Genomic DNA, 13,085 nt, shown 5'->3' with positions numbered 1-13,085 from the left:
AAGGGCCGACGGAACGGGGGGGGGGGACTCGCCCCCCCCCCCTCACTTGTTTGCACCCGTTTATAGGAATACATAGGGTGTCAACACTTCGAGCTCCCCCCCCCCCCCCCCCACTTTTTTATTACCCCGGAAGTGGCAGTAGAAAAAAATATAACCTTTAAGCCCAGTAATGACCTTTTTTTGCGCTGAAGACCTTTTTTTTTTTTTTTTTTTTTTTGCTTGTCAGCTGGAGAACCCGGAAGTGAAATGAGAAAGATGAGCTGAAAATCTTTTTTTGCGTGTGTTTGTGTTTGTTTTTGTTTTTGTTTTGTTTTTTTGCTTGCCGAAAGTGCCCCCCCCCCCCCCCCCATTTTTAAAAACGTTGCGCCGGCGGTGATATCAATGACATCGTTTCATCTCAAGTTGTATAGGGTATCCTGCATAAACTTATCTGAATAGACAAGAATTCAAATGAATTAGGCGTACTTGCAGTGAGAATGCCCTCATCACTGTATTATTAAGTCATAATGATCTGACACAATAATGGTTTTAAAATAGTATTGTAGCACTATTTACAGACGAAATGAGTTATGGGCCAAAAAATACATTTTTTTTTGGGGGGGGGAGGGGTTTGGCATAAAGGCTCCTGTAAACACTCGTGTTCACTTCGACGTACATCAGTCCTACTTCAAGAAATTAAATTACCAGTATAATATACGGAATGGACATTCTTTATTTTGAATGAAAAAGAGGAACCATGATTTCATTATTTTGTAGATACAGTGTATGTGATTATGAATAAGCAGTTGATGGATACACAATGTGACGTAGGCCTATACACCCATAGCACATACATAGTGATTGACGGGATGATTGTGAAACCACATACAAAAATTCAGACAGACTTATAGATAAACTTATAAACAGAGGGGAAAATAAGACAGTGATCAGAAGATAGATAAACACTGTACATACGACGCGATTTTCCGTTTCGGAAATCGGTTACAAGAAACATAAGATATCTGGGTAAACATTGGCGTCTTCCTATACAGACTGTTTGACGGATAATTATCCGCGATCTCACTTTCAATGCTGAATTTTCACACTGAGATGTGCGCCAACTACGTTCGGTTGCTGACCTGCCCGAACTCCATCAATACCACAGAACTCTGTGATCAATACTAGTACGCGAGGAAAATTGCATAACATGATGACGCGATAACGTCAACGTAGAAGATTGAGAAAACTGAACCCTCACTTTATGACTCAATATCGTCATTGTGAAATTAAACGTGCTATAAAGGGGGCTTCTGATTCCAAAATCCTAATTTTCAGAGTAACAGCTGTCCATTTGTGTGTGTGTGTGTGTGTGTGTGTGTGTGTGTGTGTGTGTGTTTGTTTTGTTTCTGTTTCTTTCATGTCAGTGGTAATTGATTCATTTAGAATTAGTTTTACGATCAACTAGCACTGTTGCTTCCCTTTCACCATTTTGATAATTTTTGAAACAATGGTATCATAATTGACAAACAATTTTATACAATCCATGTCCGAACATTTTTCTTTCATTACCCGTTATCTTCAACCTACGTTCAAAATGAGTGAGGAAGGGGGGGGGGGGGGGTGAGGAGGGGCAGTGGCTGACCAACCATTATCACTACTCCTGCGATGGTTGGGTTCACGGGCATTCCTTCCCTCTCCCCCCCCCCCCCCTATCTATTTGTTATTACTTTTTATGCCTCCGCCACGAAGTGGTGCCGGAGGCATTATGTTTTCGGGTTGTCCGTCCGTCCGTCCGTCTTTCCGTCCGTCCGTCCGTCCGTCCTTCCGTCCGTCCGTCCGTCCGTCCTTCCGTCCGTCCGTAATGAATTTTGTGGACAGGGTAACTACCAAATCCTTTTGAGGTATCCTAATGAAACTTGACATGTATGTGTATTAGGGGGTGAAGTTGTGCCTATCAACTTTTGGGTGCACATGCTCAAGGTCAAAGGTCAAAAGGTCAAGGTCAAATGCTTAAAATTTTACTATTTCCCCCATATCTATGCAATGCCTGAAGATATTTTCTTGAAACTTAGTGTATACATGTACTACCCAATTAAGATTCTCTGGTGAAAGTTTGGGGTCATGAGGTCAAAAGGTCAAAGGTCAAAAGGTCAAGTAAAATGTTAAAATTTCACTTTTTTCTCTGTATCTTGGAAATTGTTCAAGGTATCTTCATGGAACATAGTATATATGCATCCACTGACTGGCAGTGGTTATCTAGGGAAATTAGGGTTCATGGGGTCAAAGGTCAGGGGTCAAAGGTCAAGGGTAATACTTCAAAATTTTATTATTTTCCTTATATTTATGCAATGCCAGCAGGATTTTTTGTTTTAAAACTTGATGTATGCATGTATAACCCAATAGGGATTCTCTGGGATTTTTTTTTTGCCAAGAAGGTCAAAGGTCAAAAGGTCAAAGATCAAGTGAAAGTGCTGAACTTACTTCTTTCTCCATATCTCGGAAGTGGCTCAACTTATCTTGAAACTTAGTACATGCTGAATTTATGTATGTTCTGCCTGACAGTGATTCTGTTATGAATCAAAGGCCAGATGAAAATGATAACAATTTACTGTTCAATACAGAAATTGCGCTTTTTCTCCATACCTTGAAAATTACTCAGTGCATAAACTTATGAAATGGTCAAAGTCAAGTTAAAGTTCTTAAATCCCCAAATACATGCTCTCTTATTCATCCAATTAAACATAGGTCAAGGAAGGTAAACATTCAATACATTTGTGACAAACATGTCATTTTAATATTTTGCCAATTTTGTGAAAATGTAATCACACATTGTCCACATGTACTATAGACCTATTAGGAGAACCATGCATTATGGCGGAGGCATACCAGTCGCCATAGCGACATTTCTAGTTTATTTATGTATTTATTCATTTATATGTTTAATTAATCAATTAATTTATTAATTTATTAATTTATTTATTTTATATATATATATATATATATGTGTGTGTGTGTGTGCGTGTGCGTGCGTACACTGCAAAAAGTCCGGTGTTAAATAGTGAACACCGAGCTGGTGTTAAATTTTCGGTGCTCATTTATGGTGTTAAATTAACACCAACGGGTGTCATTTCCAAATTTTAAACTGTTTTTTGAAGAGTTTCTTATAAACTGCACTTCTTGTAGATTTTGTATGGTTGTTTGTTTGCGTTTACAAAAGTGTTTGGACACTGCACCCTCCCAGACCATGTTGTTCGCTGTAAACGTTCTAAGTCTTTGGTGGACAGAAACTCCGCAAGCTAGCTTTCCTCCTCTACATCAATCTACGTGATGAATGCTTTATTGATTAGTACATGACACCAGTCCATGTATAGTATATGCATCACAGAGGAAGGTAAATACATGGCATAATGTGTAAATATGTCATATTTGTCCAGGCCCATTAAGCTCATTAAAGCTCAAGCTTGAAGGGAGCAATAAGCCATCGAAGATTAAGCTAGGGAACCAAGAGTTACAATCATATCACTGACATTCTATACCTGCAGGATGGGTATGTTGAATTGATAGAAGACGAGGGTGAAAAGTCTTTTTTTTTCAGTTTTATGCAACGAATCCAGATTTCTTGTAGTACTATATCTCTCTCACCGTCTTTCTGTGATACTTTTCAGGGAGAGACAACGTGCAGCTTCCGCTTATACCTTCCTATTGGTATGTATATAGTCAAACTTCACTTTTCTAGACAAACCAAATTATGGTCACTTTGTCGTTGCCATTGCTGTTGTTGTTTGCGGTCGTTTTTTTTTTTTTTAAACAGCATATACAGGACACCTATTGCAACATAAAGGACATGACATTTCAGAAGGCGCCACTCCTGTCAGTTTAAACGCGAGTCAGTTCCAACCATCCATTGATCACGGGTACGTCATGCATACCCGAGTAAACTTCGGTTGAGTACCTGTTCTTTTCCGTTGATGCTGATAGGGCCACGTCACCCTGGAAAAGTTTCGGCTGACGCAAGTCAACGAGGCAGAGGGCGTGACCGGCCGGGGACGCACCTCCACGTCATCACGGGGACTTTATACAAAGCAAGTGTGATATTAAATACAAACTCCACGTCAGGAGTATGATACAGCTCGACTCACCCCGCCACTTCGAAATTTTCAGCGGAATCCCAAATCAAATTGAGCATGCAGATGATCGCTCTAAACAAAATGCCAATTACACATCGATACATAAACCGGAATTATCATGAATAATCATGAATATCCCCGAAGTATCAAAGAAGTATGAAAGTATGCAGAGAGCTTTCAGTATTGCTCGGGTACTCAGTATTAGTAAGTAGTAGCTAATTCAAAATTATTCATCCTTCAGGGATATGGCATGTGCATAAAATGATCTTTTATCGCATAATTATTAGTTCAGCCTCATACGGATTATTCAATATGCTATCGAACCAACTCCCATGATCTGCTCGGAAGATCGCGGCATGCAGAAGATTTCAACGTGCGTATCTTGCAGCTATGTTCATTCGCAAACGCAGATAGAAATTAAATGAACGTCTCGCATCCTTAAAATAGTTCTTCGTAGAAACACGTGCTCGTGATAAAACGTCATTTAAAGAAATATATGAATTATGATATTTACTCTCCGTCGAATAAACCATTTCCAAAAATACCAACGTGATTGCTTAACCTGAAATATATGAGGGCACGGTTCCTTGATCTCAATAAACAAACAAACAAACAAACAAACAAACAAACAAACAAACAAACAAAACAAAAACAAAACTAAGGTTTCACATCTCAAAATACATATTAAGTGCATCTACTCAGGGAAATATAAATGATTAAAGTCCTTCTTAATTCAATTTGAGGAGCAATTTGTATGTATATATAGATGACTTCATTTCCATCAACCTCAGGTAATAGTTTTCATCTTTTCTGTTTTTATCAGGCTCATTTTGCTGATTTTAATGAAAAATTCTTAGTTCAGTAAGCGTCTTCAATATAATTTAAGTGTTATATGATATAACAATAACATATTTGTACATAATATATATATATATATATATATATATATATATATATATATATAGTCATGAAGAACTTGCTTCCAAAAGGCGCTAAATCCATCATTTTTCAATGGATTTGGCGCCTTTTGGTTGCAAGCTCTTCATATATATATATATATATATATATATATGTATAGGCCTATATATATATATATATATATATAGAGAGAGAGAGAGAGAGAGAGAGATAGTCACATTTGGAGCCAATTTCGTCTAAAAATCTTTCAAGGAGGTTTGGTAACATGCCTTATCCGATGTCCATGGAAATTAGATGAAATATAGAGATAAAGAGACGAAATGACTACCGAATTATACAACCTCATTGCTAGGTTCATTTCTCGTTATATGCGGTTATCAACTATTGAAAGAGAAGTAGAAAAGCTCATAAATTGTTATGTTCGTAATCAGAAAAATAGGGCTGAAGTTGCACTGAATTTGGTGGAGGTTATAGTCATTGAGTGGACGACAGTTTTGATTTTTCTTGAAAGACTTCCGTAAACTCGTTTGTGACTGAATCACATACAGTACAACGCTTACAAATACACACATTCACACGATAACACGTTAATTCACACTATACATGCTCTCTTCTTTCAACGTAAAAAAGAAAACGGTAACCACGTAGCTTTACTTTGCTTTTAACATTTTTTAAATACATGTAGATATTCATGTTAAATGATTTTTCTCCAAAAAAGAAGATTGACGTAACAAAGTAATTTCGTTCAAGGTATACTGTAATGTGTTCTTGTTAACAGACCCTATACACCGGATTGAAAATAGATCTTTCATCCTGCAATGCTCACGGAAGAAATTAACACACACACACACACACACACACACACACACACACACACACACACACACACACATACATACACACACACACACACACTAACACTAACAAACACAAACGCATGAACATGAATAAAAACTCGTATGGAACTGATCGCCGTCAAACAGAACCAATAGCGATGCAATGTGAAACTTGAAATCGCACAGCCGCTCTGCATCGTATAAATAGTTATCTATGTACCAGTACATTCGTCATCCTATACAAGATCCCGGATCAGTCACAGGAATAGTTCCATGTCTGAATTTCGTTCAGATTTAGCGTCCCTACGCTAATCTTCCTGTCAGTCTCAGAGAATTATGATATGAACAAGTGGGCATGTACATCTATTTCTGCGTAGAGAGACTGTATTTTAAACGATAAAAGCTTTGATTTATGACAGTGTACCATAGCTAATTGGTATCATGCTTCAGTTGAGTTGCTGCGATCTAACCTTTGGTTTGGATGGATAGAAGGTTGGATTTCCTTCTTTTTTTTTTTTTGTCTGTGCCTCGCTGTCTTACATCTGAATATCTCTTCCCTTGTCTTTCGTCCAAGTATTTTAAAGGAAAACAAACAAACAAATGCACACACAAAATCTACCCACCTTTTTGTATGCCTTCTAATGTGTTTTTGTGAACCTAATATTTATACAATAATTTCCCCTTAAAAATTCCGTCTGATGTTAGGATATAAAGGAATGATACAGTTTTGGTTGAGATGGGGGGGGGGGGGGCTTCAGGTTTCCAAAGGTTTTTTTATGATGATTTTTTTTAAGATAACGAGAAACTCTTATGAGATATGAAAGAGCATATGATTCGAAGAGGAATTCAAAGTTTATTTGATGAAAGTTGGTTTTGAAGTGGCTGAAATATACAAAACAAAGCCATCGTGATGAAAGGTGGGACCCATCTTTTGTTAGGATGGCCTTGTTTTCTTTGTTGTTGTTTTCTTTTATATCTCAGCCATTTCAGACCCAATTTTCATCGAAGAAACTTTGAATTCTTTTTAGAATTGTATGCTCTTTAACATTTCTAATTGTAGTTTCTAAGTATCTCACAAAAAAGTTAAAAGCTGCATCCTCATCCACTAAGTCCGGCATGTGGGCCATACTTATCTACTTTTCTGTTTATTTATATTCATGTATTTCTTGATCTTTCTTCTTCTTTTTTTTTTTTTTTTAGTTCGTTCATTCATTTTCACATGCATTATCAATTAATGCATGACTGCCCTGAAATTTCGCCAAGTCAAGGGGACACTAAATCATCCTGCGCTTTGTTCTCAGTTTGATTTCAGCAATGATTTCAATACTTGTAGCTGAAAACAGTCGTCAGTGACTGGTCACGAGTTTCGTGAAACGAAGGAATCAGGATGATCGAGGATAATCGGAATAATTCTACAAGCTTGTAATGCCATATTATCTACAGTGTATTGTGAATCACGGGCAAATATGACAATGATATTTGCCTACGATGGTTAGCTGTCAGCTGTTATCCATCAATACGGGGGCTGCCAGTCTGTAGAGTAAATAGTTCTCGTGGTGTCCTAGCATTTTGTGAATCATTTTTCTGATGCAATAACCACATACGAAGTGTAATCAGTACTTTCCATACGGTGCTTGCCTATTTATAAACAAACTTCCACGTGGACGCCCTTGCGTCATTCCTGAATACATGTGACCAACGTATACAGATTAGCATTTTTGACCAATCACAACACTGATAGATGACGTAGCGGACAGTGATATCGACCAATAGGAAAATACCACGAGTACCTAGCTTCGCATCCTAGTTGACTGTAAAACTCCACAGTAATGTTATTGTACTAACAGTATAGGGAGAAAAGCAGCAGAAAAACCGACATGTAGAAGAAAGCGAAGACCGACTTCAGATCATAATTTGTTGCGAATGGTGGAGTTTTCGACTCTCTCCAGCATAGTCATCCAAGGAGGAGAAGATTCTCTGATGCCAGAAATGGCTACCACCAAAATTATCATCGCGACTGTCCCGAAATCTGACCAAGTAAAACCGTTCAATATGTTGCCCTCTTCGAGGAAGGCGGAGATACTGCAGCAAATGGCGGCGGCTGCTGACGCAAAACTGGGATTGCAACCCAGCAGAGTATCTCTGACGGACTCAAATCCACCACCAAGAAAAAGACAGAGACTGACCCATCTTACTCCGGAAGAAAAGATGATGAGGAGGTTCGTAAATCTTTGTTTTAGTGATCATTTTCCATTTAAGTATTTCAGGAAGAGATAGCAAGTAAATAGAGAGTGCATCCCCGCACGGCATCATTGCATGTCATCCTCAATTTCTTGTCACGACACGGAAGTTGGTTCGTTGGTCGACTCGAACAAATCAATAAATTGCCGGCAAGTTTGTTTGCCCAGCTGTAGGCCCCTATTACAGGAGATTCCATAACCAGAGAGTATGAACTTAGACATTTTGATTATGTGCTTGAATGATATGGGCCTACTTATTTTTTTATGGTTGTTCCAAAACTTGACTGTTTTAAGTCGTGACCAATATCAAATCAACTCTGTGCTGCTGTAAATAAGATTTACAAAAAAAAAAAAAAAATTCTTCCACTGTCAAGAATTAAGATACAGTTATACAGTTAAGTGTTAACGGTGTTAACCGGTTAAGCAAGTGGTTACAGCATTCCCTCTCTCTCCCTCTCTCTCTCTCTCTGTATTTCGCATAGAATCTATTGACAATAATGATAAACCAAAACATTAATTTGACGTGACGTGAGCGAATACATCGGCAATAAACTAACGGGCATTGTTGAACCAGAATGAAATGAAATGGCCGAAGGGCACACACAATTAGATGCTACGGCAGTAGACCTTTACAGAACTACACTGTAACTTGTAAGTTAGTACATCTATGATCTAGTTGTATGGTAAAGGTCAGGATTTCTTTAAACCTTTAAGTAAGTTCATGTTAACTTAGCACATGTTTGCTTTTATTTTTATTTTAGAGGTGCTAATTTCATTCATTTTACATCTCTATTATGTTGCTACAGGAAGCTGAAAAACAGAGTAGCAGCACAGACTGCACGCGACAGGAAGAAAGCCCAGATGGATGGTCTTGAGAGCACAGCCAGCCTTCTGGAGGCCAGGAACAAGCAGCTTCAGATCGAGAACACACTCCTCAGAAAAGAGAACCAATCTCTAGCAGAAGAGAATGCACAGCTGAAAAGAAGGTTGCAGGGGAAGACTGAAGAAACATCATCAGTTGTAAGTGATATTATCTTTATTCACTGGAAAAAAAAAAAATTTTGTTCACTAAAACTAGTAACATTTTGTAGAACAGAAGTTGTGCTGTAATCAAGATAGTCTAGTGAGAGTATTTTAAAAATACTTCTTTTATTGCAACAATAATGGTTTGTGGTTTTTTTCTTCAAGTTATCTGCCCCCCCCCAAAAAAAAAAGAAAAAAGAAAAGAAAAGAAAAACAACCATCAGTTTGTATGTGGTGAAAGTTAACCATATCGATGTTGAAAGATAGAGATTACAAGAGACATGATATTGAATTAACAGTTCATTTCAGTTTGCGTAGGACATGCAAGATATTTTTTAGTTGCCACTGATGATTGAACATCAAAAATTTTAACATTGTACAACTTGCATTTTAGGTATTTAGGGCTATTGACAAATTTTGAAATGTATGAGACATGCTCAGGAATTCATGAGAACCTGTCTAGGGTTTTGTTTTGTTTTAAAGTTTTAAGTCAAAAGCGGCCCTTCATTGTAATGATGAACTTGGTTTTAACATTGCATCTTTAAAAAAGAACACTTTTGACACATGAACAGTGCAACAAGACCTGATGGAAAATCCTGGCTTGTATTTCATCTTTCAGGTTGTCCTCGACCATGGCTACTGCGTAGACTCCACAACCTCACCCAGCATTCGTTTGTCAGTGAAGAAAGAGGCCGATGCCGAGCCGTCCGAGCCCGCAGCGCTCAGCTCTCCTCCGCAGCAGGAGTTGGCGAGGCGTCTCCTCACTTTGCTGTCAATGATGCTCACGTGGAGTCTGACGATGAGCTACTTGGCCTGCTCGGCCAGCTCAACGAAGCAGCCGCGAGTGGAGCCATTCGCCTCTTCGCGGACACCCCAGGGGAGCTGGGAGCAGGAGCAGCCCCTCTGTCTGGTGACCAGGAAGTCCAAGCGGGCCAGCTCAGGGAACCAGGAGTGGTGGGGCCCACAGCAGCAGAGCTGGAATCCATCAAAGAACTGATCCAGTTTGATCACGAGTACTTGAAGCCTGCATTGGATGCTCAAAGTAGTGACACCAGCAACAGTGTAGAGGAGCCTGCTAGCATGGCTGTCCTACCTGACGTATTGAATAGTCAGCACAGCCACAGACCAGCTACTGCAGAACTGAAGAGTGAAGCCATCTCAGAGATTGGCGCTATGGACACTCTGCAATCATTTCAGACTGAAGAAGATGATGATTTGGATCTCTTATTGGCAATGGGCACAGACTCTGAATCCTACAATAAATTAGTGAACACAAAAATGCTCAATGCCGATGCCAACTTCACATGTGACTTGAAGGAACTGATGGATACGGTCAGTTCAAAGGATGTGGACTCTCGAAGCTTGAGCGGGAAAAGTGAAGATGGCAGTGGCTCCGATTCTGGCATTAGCGATGCCCCGCGGTCACCCTTCAGTGACGAGGGTGGATTGAGATCACCCGGTTTGAGTGAAGGATTGTGGGAAGAATCCTTCATGGACTTGTTTCCCGCTCTTGATTTGTAGAAAACTCCATTGTACATGTACCAATACCAGTGCCATCACATTCCAGGTTCCTGTACAGTTACTGTTCATGTTCTGCTATTGTATTCTAGTTTTCCTCTCACATAAATTGTGCTTGGAGGTTGTTAGTTGTTACACCACCTTTGCAAATATCTCTTCATCCGAAGGGAAATGGCCTAAGATAGGCTATAGCTTTTCACTTTTACTGAAAATCAAACCAACTCAGTTTGTCCCAGATGCTTGATTTTATACAGATTACATTTATATTTATGACTCTGGTCACTCCTTGATTTAGTACTACAAATTCTGGGCAAAGTGGTTGTGTAACGATTTATGTACAGCAAAAAATGTTAATAACTATATAGAAAAATTAGCAATTTGCATCAAACTATAATAATGCCAAAGTGTTGTAGTATTATCCTGATAATACTACATTGTACATTAATTGAAACAAATGCACAGAGGCATAGCAAAATGTTAATATGATATGCAGAATTATCAATGCGTCCACAGAAAATCATGCAACATGTTTTTACATGCCAGATTGAAGTTACTGGCAAATTTATCCAAAAGATGACCATGTCACAAAGAGAGATCTATATCACATCTTCTTCAGTATTGTTAATATGCAGAGATGATTTGTATGCGACAATTACTGGTACTGATTGTTTGAGTCACCATAAGCTACGCTGTAAATAGTTCATTTATTTTGAGCATCTAATAAAAAAAAAAAGGCTAAAAGTAAATCTTGGTTGTTTGAGTGAATTGATTGCCAAACAGTGATGGGAATGTGTGGGACTGTTCATGAGGCTAACAGGTGTGATGGTGTGTTCAAGAGAGCTAATGCATTTTGGTTGAAGTTATGGATGAGAGTTTTAGCATGCCTTGATTGAAGGGTGTGCTGTATGCTACTGTGTTTCATGGCTGAATTTCGATGTATGTCTGTCCAGTTTTTGTCCCTCACGTGTTTAATAATAATAATAATAATGATGTATACTTTTATAGCGCAACAGTCCATCAAAAGATGCTCATGGCGCTTTTAGTCTTAAGGTTAGGAGAAGAAAGAAGAAAGAAAAGAGAGAAGAAGAAGAAGACGAAGAAGAAAAAAAAATGAATTATGTGACATCTTCACTTTTTTGTTTTGTTTTGTTTCCTACAACATATTAAACAGATATGTTTTTAGGGATGTTTTAAATGATTCCACAGAGGATGACTGGCGAACAGTGACAGGGATATCTTTCCAAACTTTTGGTCCAATGTGGGAGAAAGAACGAGTTCCCCATGAATGCTTAACCTTAGGTATCTGAAATAAAAAGGAAGTCGATGATCGAAGTCTGCGAGGAGGGTTATAACAATATAAAGAATTCTGGAGATACTCGGGTGCAGTTGAGTGAACCACATGATACACAAGAAGAGCAATTTTGAAAATAATTCGCTTTTCAACAGGAAGCCAATGGAGAGAACGTAACACTGGCGTAATGTGAGCAGTTTTCCTACTATAGGTCAGTAATCTTGCGGCAGAGTTTTGAAGACGTAGAGCGTTGGTTTGTTGTTGTGACATGCCGAAAAACAAAGAGTTACAAAGAGTTACAATAATCAATTTGTGCGTGTATGGGGCCTCTATATGGCAGATAATGGCTCTGAGCTCCTTTTCCAGTTCATAATTAACTATACACAGCCCAGTCGGCTTGGGCTAGTACATAATGTGAGTTTTATATATTGCAAGTCTTCTTTTTATTTTTTATATTTGTTTGATATGTGTGTCTTATGTGATATGAATTCCTCACTAATACACTACATATACTAACATAGACATGTAAAGCACATACATAGTCTGTAATGTATGTACAACTGTATTCATTAAAAAAAAAGTGACATACAGTGTACATGTGTCAGAAACATGCAAAGTTACATGTTACAACACAAAGTTGCATGAGGTATCATTACAACGATTGAAAAACAAAAAATGGAAAATGTGTGACAAAACAAGTTCAGCTGATTATATGCACATATGACATGGAGATGCATGTACAAATTCTTTCAACTGATACTCGCCCACCTCCCTCATGAAAAGGAATGAAGTTGTTTTGACATCATGGAGGTGCACCACAAGAGAGAGAAAAAGGGGAAGGGGGCTGAAACTGTTTGGCACAGCTATGTAGCAATGTGGCTATTAATCTAATCATTCTCAGTTAATTTCTATAATAATAATAATAATAATAATAATAATAATAATAATAATAATAATAATAATAATAGTAATAACAATAATAATAGTAATAATAACAATAATAATAACGATAACAATAATAATAATAATTGCATTTATATGGCGCTTTTACTGGTGTTTATAAGTGTACTGGTGCTATTTATACAAGAAGACTGAAAAATACAATAACATTTTTAGGATAATCCACAGAATATCAATTCAGGTTGAAATACAA

The 13,085-nt window shown here is 38.1% G+C and overlaps 1 protein-coding gene across 1 annotated transcript; it reads left to right on the top strand.

The window, feature by feature from the left end:
• Positions 1–7,704: 7,704 nt before the first annotated feature.
• Positions 7,705–11,401, top strand: LOC139728214 (uncharacterized). Its single transcript, XM_071639179.1, has 3 exons — positions 7,705–8,079; positions 8,907–9,120; positions 9,743–11,401. Exons 1-3 carry the CDS (start codon positions 7,784–7,786, stop codon positions 10,118–10,120), a joined length of 888 nt encoding a protein of 295 aa, XP_071495280.1. The 5' UTR covers positions 7,705–7,783; the 3' UTR covers positions 10,121–11,401.
• Positions 11,402–13,085: the final 1,684 nt, after the last annotated feature.

This window comes from Diadema antillarum, unplaced genomic scaffold, assembly GCF_040938485.1.
Source record: "Diadema antillarum isolate AM-2024a unplaced genomic scaffold, OU_Dant_1.0 seq00000169_RagTag, whole genome shotgun sequence".
NCBI lineage: Eukaryota > Metazoa > Echinodermata > Echinoidea > Diadematoida > Diadematidae > Diadema > Diadema antillarum.
The sequence above is the reverse complement of the archived record's forward strand: the minus strand, read 5'-3'. Positions and strand labels throughout refer to the sequence as shown.

What these genes read in the sequence shown, in the direction of transcription:
- LOC139728214 (XM_071639179.1), top strand. Translation starts at nt 7,784, where the DNA reads ATGGTGGAGTTTTCGACTCTCTCCAGCATAGTCATCCAAGGAGGAGAA. An exon ending in GAAGAAAAGATGATGAGGAG is followed by an intron (nt 8,080 to 8,906) that starts GTTCGTAAATCT and finishes ATGTTGCTACAG; the next exon opens with GAAGCTGAAAAACAGAGTAG. An exon ending in CTGAAGAAACATCATCAGTT is followed by an intron (nt 9,121 to 9,742) that starts GTAAGTGATATT and finishes TTCATCTTTCAG; the next exon opens with GTTGTCCTCGACCATGGCTA.